General features: G+C 38.4%; 1 protein-coding gene across 6 annotated transcripts in view; it reads left to right on the forward strand.

The window, feature by feature from the left end:
- Positions 1-25,512, forward strand: part of nhsl1a (NHS-like 1a) — a 59,387-nt gene that overhangs the window by 30,690 nt on the left and 3,185 nt on the right. For 4 of the 6 annotated variants that reach the window (XM_056767460.1, XM_056767461.1, XM_056767465.1 and 1 more), the window contains exons 2-7: positions 15,549-15,701; positions 17,935-18,062; positions 19,570-19,762; positions 20,025-20,156; positions 21,164-24,376; positions 24,992-25,115. In XM_056767460.1, coding sequence (XP_056623438.1) covers positions 15,549-15,701; positions 17,935-18,062; positions 19,570-19,762; positions 20,025-20,156; positions 21,164-24,376; positions 24,992-25,115 — 3,943 coding nt within the window. Of the gene's footprint in view, positions 1-13,505; positions 14,404-15,548; positions 15,702-17,934; positions 18,063-19,569; positions 19,763-20,024; positions 20,157-21,163; positions 24,377-24,991; positions 25,116-25,512 lie in introns of those variants that run through there. The other 2 variants (XM_056767463.1, XM_056767462.1) reach the window with 2 other exon arrangements.

Consider the following 25,512-nt stretch of genomic DNA (forward strand, 5'->3'; position numbering starts at 1 on the left):
CACCTCCATAATAAACACGTTTAATAGTTAAAACACCTGGATTTGAGACTCATTCTCTTTTCACATGAGACGTGCGCAGTTCCTGTGACAGTTATGAGGCGGGATATTAGCCAGGATTGTCTCGTAGACTGAAGCACGATGGTCATTCCAGATATTTCCGCCCAGCCACGGCCCCCTCATGAGCACATACTGTAGTCTTACGCGAGGGTCTTAGTTTCTAGGCGTGAACTGGGATGACCCTCCCTAGCACATTAGTGGAATTCTGATTCTGATCCCTGTAGCTTTTGGTAAAAAGCGCTGTTGGGCTTGGCCCAAATAGAAACATTATTCATGACAGATGATTGCAATTTGAATCTGTTCAAAGGTTGCATTGTTAATACAAGATCTCAGGGTGTTCATGCATTTTTCAAGACAAAGAAGAATAAAGGACAAACCCAGGGAGATTGATAGATGGGAGTATTTGGAAACATGCAGTCCAAACGGAGCCCACTGACGCAACAAAATGAAGTTTCCCTGGAGGAAGTTGTGATTAAGAGCATCTGTAAAACTTGTTTTATGAGCTGCTTGTTTGCACTGTACGGCTGCTGTTTGAAATCAGGATATTTATTGCTTAAATAAATTACAGTAATGATGTTGATGCACCACTGACCACGCTTTGGCTGTGATGAAAGAGTCGCATTACACGCAGAAGGGCGATGAACTGGACTTGTGTTGGGTGCGGTTGGCATTAGGTTGAATGCATTGCCATGTTAGGGGCTATATATAAACAATTATAGTGGTGTGTGAAATATGTTTATGATGTAGTAGTGATTGCGGCTGTCATGTGTTGCAATGCATCAATATTAGCCAGTGGGACATTTGAAATGTATAGTTTTGTTACATAGCTCAGTGAGGTTTACTGAAAAGGACTTGTAGGCTAATTTACATTTTTGAGAATAACGACATAATTAAATTATAATTGAAATTTAACAATGAAATATTGAATCTGGAGGTTTTTTAGATGTCCGTACAGACCCATAAGAAAGAAAATCAAAGATGAGATATGTTTAATAAAGTATGTCCCTTATTTTGTATAGACATTGGGATTTAAAGCATAGCAAGTGGAAAAAGATATTTAAAACAGAATTTTCTCACTCTCATGCCATCCTAGGTGTATTTGACTTTCTTTCTTAAGTAAAACACAAATTTTGTATAATATCTTGGCTCTTCAAAGCATTCCTGTGTCTCATTCTGCATAGAATTCCAGAAGAATTCTAAGCAGTGTCACAAACTGAACTCAGACTTGACAAGTTAGCAAAAAAATATTTAAAATGCAATATAATCTACATTCATTTTACAGACCAAATCTCTCTTAATACATGTTTGGTTCCAAAATGAGATAACTCTGTTTAATTTTTAAAAATGTTTATTATTGTGTAAGTTAGCTGTATTTTTTGAGCTATTATGGCTTAAATCAAAACAAACCCGCTGCAGTTTGATTGATATTATTTGGAATGTGCAATAAAAAAAAACATGATTTTTGAAAAATTCTAAAAAAGGTGTTAGTAGTACAACAAAGATTTTAGGAGAAACATCATAAGTTAATAATTACCTGTAAATGAAATGCAATGGAGAACTTCATTGTGTGACCCCAGAGCAATATTTTATTAAGTTATCTCTCTTTTTATATTTTAAAGGTCCAGTGTTATGGACATTTAGCGATATCTACAGCGAATTGCCACCAAAGACTCACTCCACCCCTCCCTTTTGAAGAGCTACAGTGGCTGTCACCGACCCAAGTTGTCATCACATTTTCACTTATTTTACGAAGAAAAAAACGTATTTACGAAACATGCTCCATAGAGCAGTTTGTCCGTTTAGGGCTACTGTAGAAACAACATGGCAAATTCCATACAAGAGGACCCGCGGTGTATGTAGATAGAAATAGCTCATTCTAAGGTAATAACAATATAACGCTTCATTATGTAAGGTCTATACACCTCTGAAGACATAGTTATGTATATTCTATTGCATTTCTGTAAATAGATCCTTAAAAAATTACTTACTGGACCTTCAAAACCCCCCAATTTTTTTTTATTTCTTTAGTTTTTTTGGTTTGGATGGCAAATGTCAAAGTACAGAAGTGCTACAGTGAAGATATAGGTTCTATTTCAACTTTTTAAAAACGTATAATAATAAGATATGAAATGACAGGCAATATCCCACCCAACAGTTAAGTCCGAGGTCACGTCCACTAAGTCAAGAGCAACAAAAGCACAGAAATGAGCCAAATGGAGACAACAATGGAGCTGTGCACACGGATCTGAGCTCTCTGTCTGGTTCAGCAGGTGCTTCTGACTGAATTACAGGAACTCCATAGCAACCTTTGTTGAGACCTTAAAAGCATGTGGTTCGCCTGCCCCACTGCACCCAGTTCAATCAGACGAGCAAGCAACAGGGGCTCTGCTGGTCCAGACTGGAACATAGCGGAGGAACACAATGTCTGTTCAGAGCCACTGGTTTGTGTGATTCGTTTAGGAACCAAGCTGAGTTTTTTCTGCAGGTTGAAAATGTTATTTTACTTTCTCTCTTTCTTATTCAAACAAAATTATTAAACCTGCTGCATCATGTTTCTTTTGTCACAGTGCTTGTAAAACCCCAGAATTGCTAAACAATTTTACAGTGCATCTTCTCAGAACTGCAACGTTCTTTATATGAGTGAATCCAGATGTTCTGCACACCAGTGTGCAATGACCACATGGACACTCCTCTCAAAACGTTTCTCTGAGGTTTAACTACTTGGGACAAAAGAGAACGAGAAAACCGTGCTGATGGTTTTCTGCTTCTGCCCGCCCTTAGAGTGGCCACGTCACATGAATGTTATTCATCTAGGTTAACACGGTATAGGAAAGGTATTTATCCAAATTTCTCAGCCATGCATGTTCAACGATAAGCTTAGATTTATGTTATGATGCGATAGCATTTTTTCGGTGTTAAAAGCTGTGTACGTTTAAACTTTTTGGCAGCACGGGGCGAGGGTTGCTGGAATTCTCATCTGGTCCAGTTCTCGCCTTTGGCAGTCACCCAAAGAATTGAGCTCAAGGGTTTGGATTAGACCCCAGATGGAGGTTTATCAGATCTGATCACGATGAAATGGACGATTATATTATATCCAGCTTGTCTTTTTGCATTGATAAAGCGCAGTAATGCAATATTGGTGTGTATGGTTGTTCTGTTTGGGATGAACGTATTCTTCACGAGATATATGCCACCTCTGCCAGTTGTCCTTGGACTCTGCCACTACATTATCTGGACTTAGTTCCATTTGTTGGAGGTACCTGAATACAATACTCTTTCTGGATAACTATCTATGTCATTCTGTGTTTATTTCTCCCTCTTTAGTTCTCACATATTTCACTTGTGATACTTCCCAACCAGCTGCTGTAGTCAATCAGAATGTCTTTTTTTTTGAGAACGTGCAGTGGCCCTAAAATGTATTTTGGTGGCTTGATCACACTTAAACTAAATGTTGGATAAGTGTAATTCCATGCAACTTTAAACAAAAATTAAAAAACATTCTGACATTATTTACTCACCCTCTTGTCATTTTAAACCTAGTTGACTTTCTTTCTTCTGCAGAACACAAAAGAAGATATTTTTGAAGAATGTTGCAAAAAGTTTTTTTGGGTAAACTATCTCTTTTAACCTTTTTAAAGCATAATTTTCCATTGTCAGGTAAGTGAATTGTTACACCCATAACAGTTCATATATGACTCATAAATAGGATCATGAAAATGAACATAAAATAACCATTTCATTTTAAAATTAGAAAACTTGAGAGTAGACTGATATTTTTATTGATGTCATGGACTTTATCATTACATCTAGTAAAACATAAACAGATGATTTTATATTTTAGTAATAAATACATTCTATGAGAATTTATACTTCAAGTTTTGACTAAAAATGTCATATGCATAACTTGCCCATATTAAACTATTGATAAACCTTCCATTTCTTTTCTCTTGACATTGTTTTGACCAACAAATGATAGTAGACCCTTTCATAGTTTTTTTTCAGCTGAATACTCAAATATTAACTTCTGCATCAGTTTTAATCGCTGTACACAGACAGACGTAAAAGCAGGATGTGCTGGTTGGTTGGTGTGGTATTTATCCCGCCCCTCCTGCATTGTGATTGGACAGCTGAGTATTTGACGAATGCAGTGTTGAAGATATTTCAAATCTTGGCAAGCGGAAAAAATGCTTTGTGCCTAGCCATTACAAATAATAAAAAAATACTCTGGTCTGAAAAAAAGAAAACACAGTTCAACAGTATTATTCACCTTCTCCCATCAGGTGACCATCTGCCTCCCTCACAACACACATGTGAAGGGATAATCCTGGTTTACAGATTAGGCAACCCAAGTAAACTTGGGTAGGAAAGTATTCTCTGAGTCTAAAGCTTTAGTTAGTTATCGAGAAGACAGCAACACATTAGTTCGTATGACTTGGCCTTGTGTTTTTTTCCTTGACTAACATGGATTCCTGCGCTTAACCTTGAATCAAGTGCTTTACTTTGTTTTTGTTTGAGAACCCAGATTTCCTCCTGCAGAACATTGAACATCTGAAGAAGGCTTGATTAATGACATTCTTCTGGAGATTTATTGTTTATGGAGGTGTCTCTGAACCTTGAAGCTTAGATCTTTTACCCTGTGGAGATAAAAGGTGGATGTGGGATTTTGTGGTTGGATGACTCAAACACGGACAGAATGATTGCATACGTAGACTGCCTCTCCACCGAACCAGCTGCCAAATGCTGGAATAGGACTTACTATGAGGATGAAGATGAACTTCTTCCTCTTTACACTCGCAAGTTAAGCAACCTCAAGCCCAAGACAGAAGGCAGTCTCCGTCGCAGACTCCTCACCTCCAAAATCCACCAGCAGCAGGATGCCCTATGGGCTCCTAAACCCTGGGCAGGTCCACCACGTAAGGTCGTCTCGCAACAGGGACAGCCCAATTGTACCTTCGCGTCTTCAGTAGAAGACAGGAAAGGTAGCAAAACTACTTTTCTCTTATAGACTATTTGTGAAGATTAACTTGCTTAAGTAGAAAAAATATTTCTTATGCTTTATTATTGACCAAAGAATAGGCGATGGTATTAACAGGTGTTTAACCAGAACGGTTAGACCCTTAAAACTGATGAGTTTCAACAGGTTTTTGGATCAAATGAAAACAAGTGTTTGAAAAGAGATGATTAAAGAACAGCTTAACATGTTGCGCAGTATTTGAAGTTCAGCATGAGACAGGCCTTGACATGACTAGTACTGCCATACTCAATAATAGCAAATGTTACTTCACAAAAGAACCAAAGGCAGTTAAATCTGCTCTATGAACAAAGTAAAGACATCTTTAAGGAGACGGGAGTTTAGCAAGATTCGATTGGTTAATAAAAAGTTGGCGGTACTCTGCAGAATGCAGACCAAATGTGTGTTTGCTAAAACAATATAGGTATTTGTCTGTTTGCAAATATCCTCACATTCTCAATTCAATAACATTTCTTTGTGTTATGGAATTTTAACACATTGTGTTTTTTTCAATAAATAAATGGGCCAACACTATGTAGAGTTAACAAAATATATGGTCCTAGACACAGATATGTGTTCAGGTAGGGACAGATTGTGTTGTTTTAAACACTACAGTTTTAAAGTGAGCCCTTTAAAAATGTAACCGATTTCAATTTAAAATCTTCAGTTCAAAGATTGAGCTTTAAAAGTGACTTGTACTTCAATTATTTTAAACCTAGTTGCATTTCGTTTAACTTAAAATCTAGTTTAACCAATTTCAACTACATTTTGTTAGTCAGTTTAATATAATTGAAGTTCATTTGACATAGAAAGCTATTTGATTTAATTTTAGTTTAAAATCTGATTTAATTTTATTATTTTTTTACAGTGCAGAGGAAATATGACCAGAAATATGCATTGTAATAAATGGAGTCCTTTTTAATTTTATCAGCACCCTCTGACTGTAATTAAATGTTATATAAATACAATTTGTACTTCTGCTGTCATAGTATCTTAACATAAACAAGTTTAATTTTCCAGAGGAGAGGCATCATGGGCTAGTTTGCTCAGATTAAGGCCAGCAGAGCAAATGCTACTTTTAAGGCTTATCTAAACTAAAAAGGTGAACATGTTGAGTTGTAATGCTTGTCCATCACTGATCTTAATATCATCATGTCTTAGTACAGACTTATATAAACAGGCATTCGAATAGAGTTTAAATTGAATTCTGCATTTAGAGATGAAGAGTTTGTAATGTTGATTAAATCTCAGGTTCTTGGCAGACGACATGGCATATTTCTTTGGGTTGTGACAAGCTGCTTTCTTGACTCGCTACATAAGATGTGCAGACAGATGTCTCTCAAAAAACAAATGTGACCAACAGTTTATTTAAAGGTACCGTTTGTAGAAATTGCTGCTAGAGGGCGCACGATCAAAACAACAACAATTGTGTAGCTTGATGACGCTATGTAGAAGTGTGGAATGATGGGATATGTTGTCCTTAACTCCACCGCTGATGGTACCACAGATACATCAGATGGGAACGAGAAATCCCCGAGTAATGTAAGGTTTAAAACTAAATTAGTAGTCATAGATGATACAGTAATTGTCCAATTCGATGGTGTGAACACTGTGCAGTTTTAAGTTTCAATCATAGTAAAAGTTATTTTGAACGTACCCACATCATTTGCTATAATACTAGACGGAGCGACGGTACAAACTACTTCCGCATTTGTATACTACAGTGTCCCGCGGTTGCTACGTCAGTAAAGGCAGTAACAAAGGGTAACGCAGATATGACGCCATTGACAGGTGACTAAACGGCCCCGGTCAACTAGTTAGAATGGCGATTTTCTCAGGATTTAAAAGCAGTAGGAAACATTTAATATATTGCAAGTACTCAGCCGAAAAAAATATATAACATTGGCCTAGCGGGTTTTTCTATATTTTACTGCAAAATTCTTACAAACTGTACCTTTAATATATGAAAGATTGCAATTGGATTTTTTTTAAGAGGACGTGTGATTTAGTTGCTCTTCAGAAGTGTAAGCATTCTGTTAACTCAGAGAAGGCCGACAGTCCATATGGTGTGGTAAACACCTCTAATGCCGTGTAATTAAATTAATTACTTTCAAATAGGCTTTGTGCCTCACACAGATGCTCAGGGAAATCTCCATTACACACATTTACATTTACATTTATGCATCTGGCAGACGCTTTATCGAAAGCGACTTATATTGCGTTATCCGATACATTTATACATAGGTATTTGCAATCCCCTGGGATCGAACCCACAACCTTGCGTTGTTAACGCAATGCTCTTACCTCTGTGCTACAGGAAAGCATCTTATCTGAGAGTATCACTTAAGCAGGTGCATGACCAATACTTCATAGAGGTATAATGTTTATATAATGTTCAAATCCCCATGAGAATCCCCACAATCTCAGTTTATTAGAGGCTAAATTATTGCACATTGCCACAAGATGGCACCATTTTTACATTCCAGATCCTTTTACAGTAGCATTCATATTCTTTTAGAATGAATGTTGTTTGTCCTGTTTCAGTCTGTGAGCACTGAGCTTGTAAGCAAGAGACATTTTGTTCTGTAACACATGAATACTTCTTCAGAATCTATTATATTAACATATTTATAAAATATCAGATAAACTAACAGATACAAATTCACCATTTACTCACCCTCAAATTTCTTTGTTCTGGTGAACACAGAGAAAGATATTTGGTAGAATGCTTGTAACCAAACAGTTATTTTCCACGAGTGAATATCATGGAAGAAAAATGACAATGGTAGTCAAAATGTCCAAGAACTGTTTGCTTTCCTAGATTTTTCAAAATTCCTTATTTTGTTATATTTATAACAGAACAAAGACATTTATGAAGCAAATATAAATTACTATGTTTCCACTCAGTTGTAGGACATTTTCCGTAACATTCTTTGAATGTAAAATATCTTAGGTCATATGTCGGTCAGTAGGCCGGCTGACTGGGAATAAGTCCAATAACTCTTGTCTCTCACATCTGTACACGCTACAACTCTTCATTTGAATTCCATTAACCAGGATTAACAAAATGAATTAATAGGTCAACATATGGACATTAACATTCATTTAAGCATGCATACCATTTAAATAATTTACGTTCAGAATCTCGACGTGAATATTAGATTTTTATTACATAAATTTTTAACCACAACACCTTGTCTTGATAGACTAATGCAAAAGATACATTAAATACAAATGTACAATCATTACATACAAGAGAGACAATCATTTTTTTTAATGCCAGAAAGTAAAAATACCACCACAAATCCCAATGTGATCAGGGTAGTATCTGCTGATGCTGTAGGGGATCACATTTCTCATTGTGTTCAACTGGCCCAGTTTTCTGACACAGATATTGGCACACTTTGTAGCCTGTGCCGGGGCAGACGTATTACAAATCAATATGCCACATATGTCTGAGCAGACAGAGTAATGGCTAGCTCCTTTATTATTTATCAGTGCTGTCTCGGGGTGAGACTTCCAATGCTCCGTATTAAAAATGTGAATGCTTATTCTGCTTTACTGTTTTGTAGTGATATTAAAAATATATAACGATTTGTATTCACATATAAATCTGATGTATTGTCAATTTAAGAAGGCAAAAAAATAACTTTTTGTTGTGTCATTGAAGAGACTATTTCAAAATTTGTTCAGTTTTTCTGAATTTAATATTTATAGGTATGTGTTTAGGTAAGGTTATAATTTCATGTGTATTGTCATGCAGTCTTTGAAATTGCTGTTGGCTGACTTTTTGTTACTCCAGAGGTTTGATTTTGTTGAAATTCAACACAGAACTGGATTTGCCAAAATACATCTAGAAATGCTGGTTAAATGAAAATCCGGTCTCTTACGTCTCTTATTTTTGTGGTGGCTGTATATATTTATTGTGTTTGTGCTGACACGAGGGTTTTTCTGGGCCACTGGTTTACAGCTAGGGGTGGACCTGTGGCTCTGCAGTGGCTAAGGTGACTCTGACCTTGTTGCAGCACATGTAACAGTCATGTGATGTCACACAAACCGGCTTGGATGAAAAAACACGCCAGCTTTTAAAATGATTAACAATTGGACTTTAAGTCGGTGCACATATTTCCTTTCCAATAAAAACTGAAAAGCACACTTGAAAATCATTGGACCCTCTTCACATGGCCTACTCAGGCATAGAGACACAAGATTTAATGCAGACGGGCACTTGATGAATTTTAGCGCTAAATTCACACACAGCTACCCTAGTAACAGCGGGCCGGGTCATGCAAGAGTCAAAGCAATGGCTTTTGTTATACAGTCTCTCACAGAAGTATTTTATTATATCATTTCAGGTGACAACATTGAAGAAATTAAACTTTGCTAAAGTGTAAAGTTTGTATAACCTTGTAAATTTGCTGTCCCCACGAAATTCTCAACACACAGCCATTAATGTCTAAACCGCTGGCAACAAAAGTGAGTACACCCCTTAAGGGGAATTGTTCAAATTGGGCTCAAGTAGCCATTTTCCCTCACCGGTGTCATGTGATTCTTTAGCGTTACAAGGGGTGTGTTAAATTTGGTGTTATGACTCTCTCATACTGTTCATTTAAAGTTCAACATGGGACCTCATTGCAAATAACTCTCTGAGGATCTGAAAAAAAATGAATTCTTGCTCTACCTAAAGATGGCAAAGGCCCTAAAACTGAGCTGCAGCACTGTGGACAAGACCATACAGTGGTTTAACAGGACAGGTTCCACTCAGAGCTGGCCTCGCCATGGTCGACCAAAGAAATTGTGCTCAGTGTCATATCCAGAGGTTGTCTTTGGGAAATAGTTGTGCGTTTTCTAAAGATGATGCACAAAAATGCCTGCCAACAGTTTGCTGAAGACAAGCAGACTAAGGACATGGATTACTGGAACAATGTCCTGTGGTCTGATGAGACCAAGATAAACTTATTTGGTTCAGATGGTGTCAAGCAAGTGTGGCGGCAACCAGGAAAGGAGTACTGTGTCTTGCCTACAGTCAAGCATGGTGGTGGGAGTGTCATGGTGGCCACACAAAATATTGACACTTTGGGCCCAATTTGGACATTTTCACTTAGGGGTGTACTCCCTTTTGTTGCCAGCGGTGAAGACATTAATGACTTTGTTCTTACTTCTTTGAGATACTGTATGTTATAACCAAAGAAAGAGAACTAGGCTCCTGCAGGGTTCACTTGGATGTGTTGTGGCTCTGTTTATTTTGGAGCCATCTCTTCAGTATCAGTGATTGTATTGCTGTGTGTAGTTTAGAATTAAAGTGAATTATATAAAACAATGTTGTGTTGTGCACAATATCATGTATTTTTCTGTAAATACAGTTTACCACTTTGTAATCACGCAAATATAGACTCTGACAATATTCCACAAATAGTTACATTGAGCAATATAGTTTGTCTACATTAACTTGGTTAATGCATGTCATTGTGCATTAACTAATGTTAACAGTTATGACTTAAAAAAAAAATACATGAAGTATTGTTCAATGTTGGTTCATTTTCTCTCATGCAATGAGTAATGTTAACAAATACAAACTTATTGAACAGTGTTATCATAATTACTTGTTGTATTAATAGGAATTGTGCTTGCTGATTTAGTTATACATACTGGTAGTTTTTTCTGCATCTTTGTTAAGACAGCTGATATGGATGAGTGGGTCCATTGTATGAACCGCAGGACGAATGATAAGTCTTGTTGTGCAGGTGTTTCAGACCTCACGTGACACGCTTACTCACTGAAGTACCTTCTCTTTACTCTACTGTTGCTAGGGGACACATTTTTGGGTTCTTTCTAATCATCTATGTTTTTGCACACTATAAAGGGCTCCTTTTCAGTGTGCTGCTTTGATTAAAGGTGATAGCTTTTATCTCCATTATGAATACATGAATATTGGAGTGATTGCAGCGAATATTTATTTGCATATGTAGAGGCTCTGTAATCAGAGAAGAGCGGGCAATAAACTTGGGTTTTATGATTCTGCTAATAGAACTCATCTGACTACAAATACTGAATGATTTTTATCATGCTTAAGTAGACTGGGGGGACACATGCGAGTTCTGATTTTATAAGCATGTGAATTCTAAAGGAATAGTTCACCAAAAATAGAGATGTCTAATTACTTACCCTCATGCCATTCCAGATGTAATCTGAAATGACTTCCGTTCTGTAAATGAACAAACAAGTAATTTCATATTAAAGCTTACTCAATTTACTTAGCAAACTAGTGAATCTTAAAATGTAAATTCTGTCATCATTTACTCACTTCAGATTTTCTTTCTTCTGCAGAACACAATAGAAGATATTTTGAAGATTGTTTGCAATCGAACTATGGTGGTTCTCATTGACCTGCATTGGTTTTATTTATATAGTAGTAGTCATTGTACATCCACCAACATTCTTAAAATTTTCTTCTGTTGTGTTCTGCAGAAGAAAATAACTCAAGCAGGTTTGAAAGAGTTCATTTTTGGGCGAACTATCACTTTAAAATGTAAGCAAACAGATGAGTGAGTGCTAAATTCAAACATGATACCTCACTGGTTATCTCACTGGTTATCTCTTTTCTGTTGAGAAATTTCATTTTTGGGTGAACTATTCCTTTTCTTTAATTTTCAATGTTTTATTATATAAACTGTATATTCGGTCATGGTTTGAAGCTAGGCACTTTTATTCACTCAACTACCCTATCTTCCAGTCTTATAAATTACTTGAATGTACTCATACACATTTATTTCGCACCAAGTGAGCCAGGTGTAGGACGGCCCTGGACATTGGAAGAAGTTTTGTTGTCCTATCGCGTCTTTGCATTACCTTAAATCACTCATGCTAACACTCTTCTCGCTTTTGGTGTGAACACACAGTAAGCCTGAACCTCATTATATAGTTTGAGTACTTTCTTCCTTTTCCCTGCCTGTCTATAGTAGTGCACTATTTTTTCTGTCTGTCCGGCGTTTTCACACAGGTCCACACAATAGCTGAGTAGTCTGTGAGGAAGTTTTGCACGGAATGCCTGGTGTGTCTCATTATGGCTGTATTTAGTGTAGTTGCATCAGCAGGTATATCCCAGCCGGACTGTATTTTCTATATTGATGTGCTGGAATTGGTCATTAAGAGCTGTTTTCCTCTATATGTATGCAGTTTGCTGATTGCTCTTCAGTGTGTTAATTAAAGAACATTACATTGTTTTCAGTTTGGGTTGTTAGGCTGTTGTCCATCTCCTCGGGCTAATGTTTAATAGCCATTTTTGTTGGCCTTCCAGCTGCTTTATATGGAGTGGCTTGTCTTCAGTAGTTATTGTCTTGTCTGGGACATGGGAAGGTGTTACTGGACTGGTAGCGCTGGAAACCAATAGACAACAGGATCAGCCAGGCGGAAGGTTTTTATGGGCTGCAGCACAACTCCTATGAGTGTTTGGGCTGGAGGGAGCGAACAGAATCTGCTATTTTTACTGCTATGATAAAAAGAGAACATACTAGTAATACTATATATTATTAATGATATATTTGATACATATAGATGGATTTAGATAAGCAAGTGTTACATGGCCCAAATTTAACCTCGGGCGCAAAGAATCAACAATTTTTGGGTAGTTTTAATTTATTTAAACACAATTAATATAGAATGGAATATTCATAATAATTAATAATAATACAACATTGATATAAAATACATTTTTATATTATAACCAAACAACGACCGGAAGTTAACTTTGGGCCAACGCATGCCTCCAAAGAAACCGTCTTAACAATCAAATCTATTATCAGTTTTTTCAATAGGAATGCTCAATATAATGTTGATAGACATGTAATACTATATATATTTATATATATATATATATCTGTTGTCTCCTGAGCTAAGAGTTTGAGAAATATGGATCTAACCCTTGTGTTGGGTCTTTGGGACTGTTTTCAATATTTACATTTATATTTAAAATGAACATTTATTTTTAACCCATATCATACTGTAGGTTAATTACAAAATTTAATCATATTGACTTACTGGAATAAAGTAAACTATAAAGTAGGCATACATTTTTATGTATGTATTTATTCAACAAACCAAATAATGCTTTGAATCCACTAGAAATCCAAATCAAGGATATTTGGACATGATTAGGAGTAGGATAAAAGGATTAGGATAAATTAAAATTGAAATGTAAAACCTTAGCATGCTTAGTCTATTCTACATTCTGATTTTATTATAGACATGCAGTAAAACTAGGTAGTACCGAGTCTTCATGCTCTATATGATGGTACATTGGATCATTGTCAATGCATCATGGCCATCTGTGAGTCATCTGTGTCTGCTATGCTGAACCGAGGGTGTACTTTACATCACTGATGGGTGCACACGGCTTAGTAAATGTCAGGTCTAAATAACCTTTTCTTAGCAAACCCGACTGGAAGTTCTGCAAAGTATTAAACATCTCTTCCATCTCCTGTGCCCCAAAGGATCTTAACATCGTCATAGACATACAGTGATGCAGAAAAGCCACAACTGTGAGCTGTGTGCACCGAATCTAAATACAGCTTTTCTCAACTTCTGACCGACGTAACGTGAGAAGATGCTGAGTGGTCATTCATGGTTTGTTTGATTAAAAAACCTAAAAAGCGATGGGTAGAAAGAATTGTGCACCGGTTCGACAGTAATGAAAAACTACAGCAGTGAGCCCCCAAAAGCAAGTGGGTGGGTGTCCACCTTAATCCGTCCTGAAAGCTCCAGGATCCTTTTCAAACTCGTCCTGGGTTTAAAAGAAAGGGAGTGAGGAGAAGGGGGGCTGACAGGAGCCGCAGTGCTTTAAAGAAACACAATAGGCTGATTGTCAGTGATCCATAGAATTTGGCGTGGGTCCAAAATGAATACACCTCTACGGCAGTAAAGCAAGGTGAGAGAGCCTTAATTCACAATCCAATGCGACACACTAAAGGGAAGCTGGAGACATAAGGAGGGGAGGAGAGACACAATTGATGAGTGGAGGAAGGAGGAAAGAGAACAGCAACTGAAAATCCTCAGGGGTGGGTTAATGTGTGTGAGCGAGAGACATAGACAAAAAGAGAGAGAGAGAGAGAGAGAGCTGTATGATGCTGTGCCAGTCAGCGTAAAATGAGTAAGGGGAGAGCGTTCCACGGGTAGCAGCGGTTTCTCTCATCTCCGGTCCTCCACGTGCTCGCTCGCTCCGTTGGAGGTCTAATACTGTACATCCGTGCGCGAGCATCTCTCTGAGGATTACTCATCCATCACAATGGTGTTCATTGGGACCACACTTAAATCTGTCATTAAGTACTTCAAAAGAAAGGGTAAGACCATCCTGCTGTATCTTATCACTCGTGCAACTCAAGGTCAAGCAGCGCTCAAGTAGTTTGGGGTGTGGGATATTTCATCACTGCCGCTGTGGGCTGCATGCGTCTGATTCAGAGCAGTGTGCTACATCTGTTTGCGAGTTTCTTTTTATAGCCAGGATTCGGTCTCCTTAATGTGACCTTGTTGTGCGTAACTTTGAGTTTGCAGGTAAAATGGTTAAGATGGGCAGTGTAATGGTCTGGTGCAGTGTCTGGTGCATCCGTAGTACAGTGCAGATTGATGCATGTTTGAGAGTTGCAACTTGTATAATGTTTAAATGTTTAGGCAATTTTTCATTTTTGTAATGCTTTTTAAAGAACCTTATTTAAGATATGAATCACTATGTGTTATGTTGAGACAGTAGATATTTCTTTTTAAATATGACTGTGAAAACTCTATTCATATTGACGTCAGTAACTATGCCTAAGCACATTTAAGACTCATAGAATGTCATTTTTACACATTTTAGTTTAGTTTCTGGTTGACAGTTTTGGATGTTTTGCCATTTGACCTCGGTTCCCCTCATTCAAGTATTTTGAGCTCATAACCTACTACCTCCCGCATGACCCCCTGTGCTCGAGGAAACTGTGATTGTGAATAATCTATGTTCGCTGACATGCTTTGTCGCGGCATTGATAAACCTGACCTGCTTAAATTTACCCGGAGGGCCCTGGCATAATTGATCGTTTAATCTGGGTTGTCAAGGCACCAGCCAGAGACAAGCATGTCTCCTGTGTCTTTAGACGCAGTGGTGCAGAAGTGTTTGATTGGCCCGGCCCCTCATGTGTTCTTTCTTATGGAGCCTGGGGGACGGCGCATGACTGCAGCTCCCAAATCTTAAATGCCTAGAGGCTGCAGCTGAAGTTTTTCGTTATGCAATTTTTCCCTTATCTGAATTGTATGTCTTTTGGTTTATATATAAATTGAGATGATTTCACTAATTCTTTTTATCTAGCCAGCGTGAATAGAAAATAAAAACTTCTCATTCATTTACCATATGGCATCAAATTTTTATGTTGTCATTTCTGCAGTACACCTGTAATCCTGTGCGGCTGTAATGCAGTTTTACACAAACCTTGTTATTTTTTTGTTTTTGTTGTAGCGGTATCGAGTCTAGATGAGGAGAGCAAGTGGTCGGTGCACTACACAGCCCCCTGGCACCAACAGGAGAACGTCTTCCTGCCAGGTAGCAGACCAAACTGCGTGGAGGACCTTCACCGGCAGGCCAAAGTCAACCTGAAAACAGTCCTCAGAGGTCAGACAAAGAAGATCTTCTTTGATCTTACATTAAATATACACACACACACACATGCACATACACACGCATACACACTCATACAATAAATGTATACATACAATATACATATCGTCACAGTCCTTTGGAAACCTCAGATTTTACTTGGGTATACTGTTCTAAACCTGAGCATCACAAATGTATTGTGAAACCAGATGCATTTCTACTTCATGTGTGTGGTTTAGTTCCCTCACTTGGTGACTCATTTGACCTTGCTTTTCTCAATATTTATTCATCTAAGATGCTCTGGAATTCTGATTTGCTTGTGTGTGTGTGCACGAGCTGTCTTGGCCTCAGTGGGGGCAGCAGGTGGTCCACCAAATGTCTGTTTCCTCTCTCAGGGTCATGGCTGTTGTCGCCGTGTTAGCTATGAATTATATTATTTTCTTATTTAAATGTATTATTTTAATGCACAACACTACAGGCTAACCCAGTTACAGTATCGGCATGTCTGGTATGAGTTAAAAAAGCAGATGCTAGAATGAGACTTCTGTAGTTTACTCACTCTCGTGTTGTTTCAAAACCCATTCAACTTCTGTTTTGTGGAAAAAGCATCATAAACATATTTTTAAAAAGTCACACAAGTTTGGAACACAAGGGTGCAAAAATGAAAGTTATTTCCCTTGAAGGTCAAAATCAAAGTCTGCTACATTGTCAATTCTGCAAGAACATACATATAGAGAATTGAAATTGCTATGAGTCATTCTGAGATGGTTAAACAGATTGATGGGAAATGGAAGGTGGGTGTTTTGCAAAAGCTTTACCAGTCACTGCCCAATAATCATAGATAGTTAAAGTTGCTCAAAAATGCCAAAAGTTACAAATCTCAGAATAGTTTCGTTCAAATTTACCTCTGTTTAGTTGATCCTTGACTTGAATTTGTGCTTTTGTGGTTTTATTGCATTTACTTATTTACCCAACAGCTAAAAACAAAAATGCTGATATTGGAATTTTATTATTTTAAGTGTAACGTTACCCTAATATTTCAAGGTTGTGCTGTCAATATTAACATAATCTAATTCTCCCAGCCCATATGTCTAATATTTTACACATTGAAAATGCAGGTCAAGCTGTTTCCAGGCTGACATTGCATGTTTGCATAACTGAGCTGCACCTGGCCAGTTCCAGTGTGTGTGTTTGTGCGCTCGTGGGTGTGTGTGTGGGATAATTCTTATATAAATCGTACAGAATAAACGTGTGATAATACAATAATATGTCGTACATGTAATAAACGTCTGTGTGTGTGTCTGTCTCTCTGTGTGTGTGTGTGTATATATACTGTATACAGTATATGAAGTATATAAAGTGAAATATTATCATTCCCTGTACATTAATAAATGTATACTGAAGTCGTATTTATTTACAGATTGTAGTAACCGCAATAGCAATCGGTTTATGCCCAGAACAATTCAGTTTTCTTCATAATATAATAGATTATAAGACCAACAGAGATATTGTATTTAAATATGTTCTTACAGTGTATGGTAAGCTATGCTTCAGATACTGCGTCCTTTTATAAGCTACTGCCTTTAAAATTAGCTGATTATACTGATCTCTTCCAAAGAGAGAAGGGGAGAGAAAGTATTTGTCAGTGTTTCCAGCGGGCATATAAAATGGAAGATGCCAGAGGAGGTGATCAGCTGAAATAAATGGCAATAAGTGGAGCCCCACAGACAATGCTGTCTGTCTATCTGTCTGTAATTATTGATTTTTCTCACATTCTCTGATATTTATCTATGCTTATGACTTCATTGGACATAACTGATGTTTTAGTTCTTGCTCTTCTGAAAAACATAAGCTAAACATCTGTCAGTCTGAACTGCCCGTCTCTCCACTAAGGGCAAATGGGACACTCATACTCTGCAGTTGTTTGGTAAAATGCTGAGTGTGGTATAGAAGTCATCAACGTTTATGCAAGTCTTAATCTTATTGCGGTGAGCGTATCATAATAATGTGTGATGTACAGGCTCTGGTACATTAGATACAATAACAAAACATAATGTATATGTATAACAGGAATATTTCTAAAGAGACGGTTTATCCCATTATCAATATAACTTCTTACTATGGCTATTAAGGTCTAGGCTGGTCTTTTTTTAGCAGGATGCTAGGCTGAATGTAATAAATTGTCTTTACACACTCATTAACATTAACATTAGTCTTCATAATGAGATATTTATGCTTGCCTCTCCAGAGTGTGACAAGCTCAGAAAAGATGGCTTCCAGAGCTCCCAGAACTACTCGCAAAGCCCTGAGTTCTCCTCAAGCAGCCTATGTGAAAGTGTGCACCTTGACGAGGAGAAGACGGAGAAGAAAAATAAGGTAAGGCAAACATAACCTTAAAGGAATAGTCCGGCCCAAAATGAAAATTCTGTCATCATTTATTCACCCTCGAGTTGTTTCAAACATGAATTACCTTCTTTGTTCTGTTGAACACCTGATATTTGAATGAATGTTAGGCAACTGACAGTTCTGAGGCAACATCGACTACAATAGTAGAAAAGTTATTTAACTTATTTTGTTAAACACAAAATAAGATATTTTGGGCACCTTTAGCCACTATTTAATTTTTTTCTACTTTGGTAGTCAATGGTGTCTCAGAACTGTCAGTTGGTAACATTCTTCCCAATCTTTTTTTGTGTTCAACAGAACAAAGTAATGTATACGGGTTTGGAACAACCTTGGGGGGAGTAACATATTTTTGGTTGGTCTACCCCTTTATTCATATATATTTGACCACAGTATTTATTTTGCATTGAAATGTTTGTTATAAGTTTGTTTTTCAAAGCTGTGCGAAATAGAAACATTCACCATTTAAGACCCTCATCGTGTAGCCTAATCTGACCATTTACATGCATTTCAACCATTTAGACTATTCAACCTATATGTTACAAATTTAACAACATTAAGCATAGTGATAAATGAATAAAAACAAGATTTTGTTGTTGTTGTAGGTGCTTAATAGAAAAGCTAATACAGTATGTGCTCAAAGATACATTCAACAGACAAAGGCTTAGTATTCTCATGTTGCAGCTATACTTGATTCTCTTGTTTTGCACTGCCCCCTAGTGGCGTTTTACATGAACTGTGTGATGTCCAGTTTTCAACACATTCATCAGTCCAGTCAAACTAGGAAACACATTGTTTACAGTTGAAGGAAAGTAATGTCTCACTTGATTTTGTTCTTTTTATTTTCAACATTTCTTTTATTTTCATCAAGCGGTCTAAAGTCCTAGACTGCCTATCACAGTCTTGCCTCTCTCTCTGCTGTCATTTGAGACCTTGGAGAAGAAAGGTACAGCTCTCGCTACAGTTGCTAGTCAGTGGTAGCATTGTGCTGTGAGAATACTTTGAATCCCGAAAAGTCCTGATAGCATGTTGATAGAGAACCAACTAGCGCTAGTCACTTGTTATGAATGTGTTTCCCCTTCGAACAGCTTAGAGACATTGAGTATGGTAGATTATACATACACATTTACATGTTTTTGTTTATTTACCTCAATCTGGCAATCCTTTTTATGCCAAGAATGAAACAATGATTTCTTCTAGCAACAAAAAAAATTGAGACACAATATGGTACACTGATCTCAAATGAACATGAATAATTTAGAGACTAGCTCTCTTCCATTCAGTGCTCCCCTGGGTTCATTGCTCACAGACATATTGTTACTGGAGGAAAATGCACTCCAGGACTCTTTTGGGAGAACACATTATTGGATGAATTGTTAAAATGACCAAGTATCAGACAATACCAATTCCTGGCCATTGGCCTGGCTATAAATCGCAGAATCCGGAGCTCATCAAATCGGTCTGTTTATGCTGCTTTCAGGGTTCAGAGTCGCTTTCCGAGGAGGAAAAGCTTGTATACTCGATGCCACCTCAGACACCTCTGCTGGAACATGCCTATGACATGAACATCCAAAACAGCTGGACCAACTGTCTGCCTTTACCCACACCAGAGGAGAAGATGCGGCTACAGGCCCAGACGGTTGCCGCTGATTTTATTCCCATAAACATCACAGGTATCTCCATTGATGTTAAACAAGTGATCACATCACTGGTAATAAAAAGCTGAATATTATGTTAGTGTTTTAAGTTTTGATATTTTTATAGTGGTAACTAGTTTGTTAAGAAAAAAAAAAATTGTGTAAACTTATACAGAACAAACTGGTTCTATGGTTGAAATATTTGGAGAGTGGATTTTCAGAAAGTGGTTCTCTAGTTGTCTTATTTAGAATATGCTGCAATACAATGTTGTGATCTACTTTTTGCACCTTAAATCAGGTGAAAATTTTGATCGCCAAGCAAGCTTCCGTCGGTCCTTAGCAAACACTGATACTATAATACGAAGATCCAAGAGGGTGCAAAGACGAAAGACAATAACAGGCGTTCCTGACAACATCCAGACAGAACTAGGTATGACCCCTGTTAAGTGTGTCATGATTTTTCCAAACTAAATTTGCCTGAAGTTCTGAATGTTTTTGGTCTTTGCATTTTCAAATTACCTTCAAATAAAAAATGTATTAGTTTTAATGTTTCATTTGTTTTTTTTATTTAAAGGTCCAGGGTGTAGTCTTTGGGATGATCTATTGATAGAAATGCAATATAATATACATAGCTATGTCTTCAGAGGTGTATAAAGAGCTTACACAATAAAGCGTGATGTTTTTATTACCTTAGAATGATCTATTTCTATCTACATACACAGCAGGTCCCCCTGCATCTAATTGGCCATGTTCTGTCAGCCGTCGTAGTATTTGAAAGGGAGGAATGGAGTGAGCGGTTGGTTGCAATTCGCAACCTTGCCGCTAGATATTGCTGACAGAATCTTTAAAATCCAGTTGAAACAGTTGAAAATGAAAAAAAAGACATTAATTTATATACACTTATGCTATTCTAAACCATTATAGATTTCCTTGTGTGTAACTGAACAGAATCTGAAACATTTGGATAAATTAGTTTAAGGTCCAGTGTATGATATTTAGCTGCATCTAGTGGTGAGACTGCAAATTGCAACCAATGGCTCACTCCACCATCCTTTTTGAAGCACTACAGAGTCTGACACAGGGCTAAGATGTTTTCACGTTTTTGCTTCTTTGCCGATGGAAATAACGTATTATGAATTGCGCTATGTGAAGCAATTTGTCCTTTTAGGGCTACTGTACAAACAACATGGCAAATTCCATGTAAGGGGACCTGTGGTGTATGTAGATAGAAATAAGGTTATAAAAACATATCGCTTCATTATGTAAGGTCTTTATTCACGTCTGAAGACATAGTTATGTATATTTTTATTTCTCTCAATAGATCCTCCAAAAAATTACACATCACCTTTAAGAGAGACATTCAAGTCTGCGAAAGCATTATTAAACATTATAATGTATAGACTATATCTTAAATGTCTATATCTATTTTTATTGCAGCAAATAAAGAACCAGATGACTCCAGAATTCAGTCCCTGGGTATGGCAGATCAGTACTCTTCCCTCTGTCGAGCAGGAAGCGTAAACTCCACGCTAAGATGCTTGGATACCCGTGACTTTTGTTGTCAAACAGAAGAGATGAAGATTGTTCCTCCCTCAGTACGCAGAATCAGAGCACAAAGAGGCCATGGAATCGCTGCCCAAATGGCCAATGTATCCCCCTCCTCCTCAAGTAGTATTTCCACCATAAGTGATTGTAATAGCATTAGCTACACTCAACTTAATGGCTGTGATCAGAGCTTTCACAGTTTGCCACGACAAGGTGCTCGCATTTCACATCAGCATTGTGAACTTCAGAACAGCAGCACCCCCTACAGGGTGAATTCTGGCTCTACAAGCTCCTTGCCTTATCAGCTTGACATGCAGCATGATTCTTCAGCATCCCTGCATATGCTGCCGGATTCCAAAAGGAATACATTAAATGGCCCTAAATCTGGTGCATTCCAAAATGACCATCTTAATGCAAGCCCAAGTTTCCCAGGTTCGGGCCAAATTAGCAGCCTGACCTTATTTAGTCTCAGTGATGCATCACAAAAGTACGCTCTGTCAGGACAAGACATCCAATTACCTTATTCCTCAGCCGAGTTATTCGGTTCTGCCGATGCCTCGTCCGCTGTCTCCTCCTGTTACGATTCCACCACTTCCCTGTGCACGGGGATCAGTACAGAGACCGAGTCCCAGTGCAGCACGCTTGATGGCAGAAACCACAGTCATAACTGCGTTCGAAGGGATTCTAATGTCTCTGAGAGCAGTAATCAAAGCTGTAGCACACTAACTACTGACCAGTGGACATACGAAGTTCCTCCAAAGGATCAGCTTACATCAAGTTGCTCCTCACCTCTCAGTCACATATACAACAGTCAGGAACATTCTCCAAGCAAGACAGACACAAGCTCATTGCTCTCAATGGACAACGACGGGTATTACACCTCCACTCATCTGGATTCCTGTTTGAAGTCACAAAGCCACGGCTGCATCAATAAAGCAGCAAACGCAAGGCACAGTATGTACGAGTGCAAGGACCACCACAGTCAAGGCGATAGCACAAGTCTGCATAGCAATCGCTCACTGACTCGCAGCATTTCCCTGCGGAAAGCCAAGAGGCCTCCACTCCCACCGGCAAGAACAGACTCCTTAAGACGCAAGCCCCAGAGAAAGCCTCATCACACAGGATCTGTCCTTAGCGAACAATTGATCTCCAGCCTTCAACAGTCCTTAGAACTCAACCTGCAAACTCACAGTGCATCCTTGTCCGGACAAGACCCCTGCAGTGGGTTTGAAGATCCTTGGGTGCTCCGGCCCAGAAGCCAGAGCACTGTCAGCGCAACAAGTAGCGGGATGTCTGCACCAGCTGCAGTGTGCCCAGTCACACCCACACACAGTGACAGTAGCAGTCAGCCCTCAGACTATGCTGAGTCATGGGACTTCTACATGGATTACCCAGGTCCCCGATCTGAGCAAGGTCTGTCTTCTCAAATGATGAGATCTGCAGGTTCTGAGAAAAATCCAGGGGTCATGAGCAACGGATCATACAACAATGGATTCCCATCAGCACACTGCAATGATAACGGGATTAAGTTGAAACCGGTGTCATCACCTGACAAGGTTCATCGTTTGACTTCACCCTCAAGCGGTTATTCAAGCCAGTCCAACACTCCAACAGCAGGCACCCCTGTTACTTCTTTATTAAGAGCAAAGTCTCCAGCAGGGAGGCCAAAACCAAAAGTGCCAGAGAGAAAATCATCCCTGTTATCTTCTGTATCCTCCTCCTCCACGTCTCTTTCCTCCAACACCTCAGATTCTATTAAGAATATCCCTCCACCTCCTCCTCTACCTGACATAACCTCTCAATGTGTGACACCCGGCCCCACTTCCAACTCTCTTACAGCAACCACAAAAGACTCAACCCCACCTCCTCTTCCTGATGTATCATCTGCTTCTGAAGAGAATTCAACTTCACATTCATCCCCACCTGAAATGTGTGAAAGCCTCCTTAATGACTGTCTAGATTTCATCACTCCTCCACCAAAGGTTTCTGAAACTCTGTCATTGAATGATGGTACAATTAACAGCCCACATCTTTCTCCAAAGCCCTCATCATGCATTCCCACTCCTCCTCCCCCTCCACCGCCTCCGCCATTACCAAAGGGTCTTCAAACCGCTGCCATTTGTAAAACAGAAACTTCTTGTACATCATCTAAATGTAAATCTACAGTGCCTGTGGAAATGGAGAAGGGACTTGATCATACCGAAGACTCGCAGAGGCCTCGGAGACCAAAAATCACTGCCCAAGCTCTGCAGATGGTGCACCTACGACCTATCAAGCTCAAACATATTGAAAGTGTTTTTACTGCAGTCAGTGTTAAACGTTTTAATGGCCAAGCACAACATGACTCTCAAACACACTCAGGGAAATCCCTGAAAAAGGAGACTGCAGAGCAAACAGTCACTGCTATTTGTGAAGCAGAAAATCCAGTGAAAATATCACTGTGTGAAACTGTGATTTACTCATCAGTAAACAAATGTATGCAAAATCTCCCTGAAGCATCATCTTGTTCATTAACACCAGGCCCAGATTACCATGTCAACAATACTAAAACATGCCAGAATGTTCCAACACCCATGGAATTTCCAGAGCCTTTTAGCACATCCTGTGATTTAACTTTTCATGAGATTCAACAGTGCACAAACTCCTCACCTACGCCACAAAGTACTCCCTTGAAAAAAAAGCCTCCTATATCTCCCATGAAGCCCAATCTCTCCCTTATTATTCCACCTAACAATAACGTATCAGTCTCTAAAGGACTCCAGCTTCAACAGGCTCAAGAAACAGAAGTGACCCCTGAGCCATACCAAGTGAATGGTACATTCTCCACAAATATAAATCATTTGCAAGAGATCCCATTGGAGCTGGAGGCAGAGGAAGAAAGTGACTCGGGATCCTCAACCCCTGTGGTCAAAAGCAGACTGTCTCTTAGTAGTGAATTGTCATCAAACAGTTTGCAAGACCTTGAACTCTCTAATCCCATGATGCATGATCATGAATTTGAACTGAACGACTTGGAGCTCAGTGATGATAAAAGCACATCTGATGATGGTTCAAGCAGCAGCTCGGGATCCCTCAGCTTTAAAGAAGAGGAAAATGAAGACAACGGTAAGGACTTTTACTAAAACACTAGATTAATGTAAGATTTTGTATAAGGGAAATAAAACTAGTTATCATACAACTTAGCCTGTCTGTAATATACTTCTGCAAAGCTATAAATTGGTGCACACCTACATCGAATTGAACTTTTGGTGGGGGAAAAAGAAGATAAAATTCCATTCAGTAGGTTGCTATTCTGTTGACTATCTCTCTGGCTACTAATACGTTGAAAGAAACTAGTTAGATATAATTCTCTATCAACACACCCCCTATTATCACCACCTCCACAGTTCCTGGCCATGACTATACCTCTGTAACTCTCTGTCCTTTGGTTTCTTTTGTATATGCTTGAAATAAGTTGCCCTTGAATCTGATATGAAGCAAGCTTAACTAGAACCCTCAAGCATGTGATGGTTTGTGGGTTCAGATTGTAATATTCTCAAGCCTCCTCAGTTCCCTGCAAAGTGCAGTTATTGCACAACGGTAGGACTACCAAAGGACTGTGAATTATTTAAAGAGTTGAAAATGTGTGTTGCATGATGTGAATCGACTTCGGCTCAGTCATTTCTCGTCACTTTGAGATTGTGGTCAGCAGTGTTTGTTTGTGTGTGGGGTGTATTGTAGGTGCTGGGTTCGACTCGAGCGTGGAAAGCTCATCGGGTGAGAACACTAAAGAAGTGTCTGTGGAGGAGATGGTGACGCCTGTTCGTACCCGCACTACAGAGGATCTTTTTGCTGCCATTCATAGGTATGTTTCTCAGTTTGCCTTTGAAAAATCTACTTTGTGAATGCACATTAAAACATCACATCAATAATTGTGTATTTAGATAAATAGCATGAAAACTGCTGAAAGGTCGGGTTTAACTAGATGGTTATATGTATTGTTAATGTACATACAATTTGATTGAATGGCATTTTTTAATTAAGCACATACATTTTATATTTCTAAATTTAACAAAACATAGCTTTGTCTTTTTTATATTTTTATATTACCTTTGAAGTTTACCAGTTTAAGGTGATTTGGCCGTATTATATTGACTTGTGTGACAAGCTGTAAATATTAAGTCATGTGCTTATGCATTTGAGTTGAATTGATTGTTTGAACTTGTTTATCTGGAGCAGTCTACGTAGGCAAAACATGAACA

The sequence above is a fragment of the Triplophysa dalaica genome, chromosome 15 (assembly GCF_015846415.1).
Source record: "Triplophysa dalaica isolate WHDGS20190420 chromosome 15, ASM1584641v1, whole genome shotgun sequence".
NCBI classification, from domain to species: domain Eukaryota; kingdom Metazoa; phylum Chordata; class Actinopteri; order Cypriniformes; family Nemacheilidae; genus Triplophysa; species Triplophysa dalaica.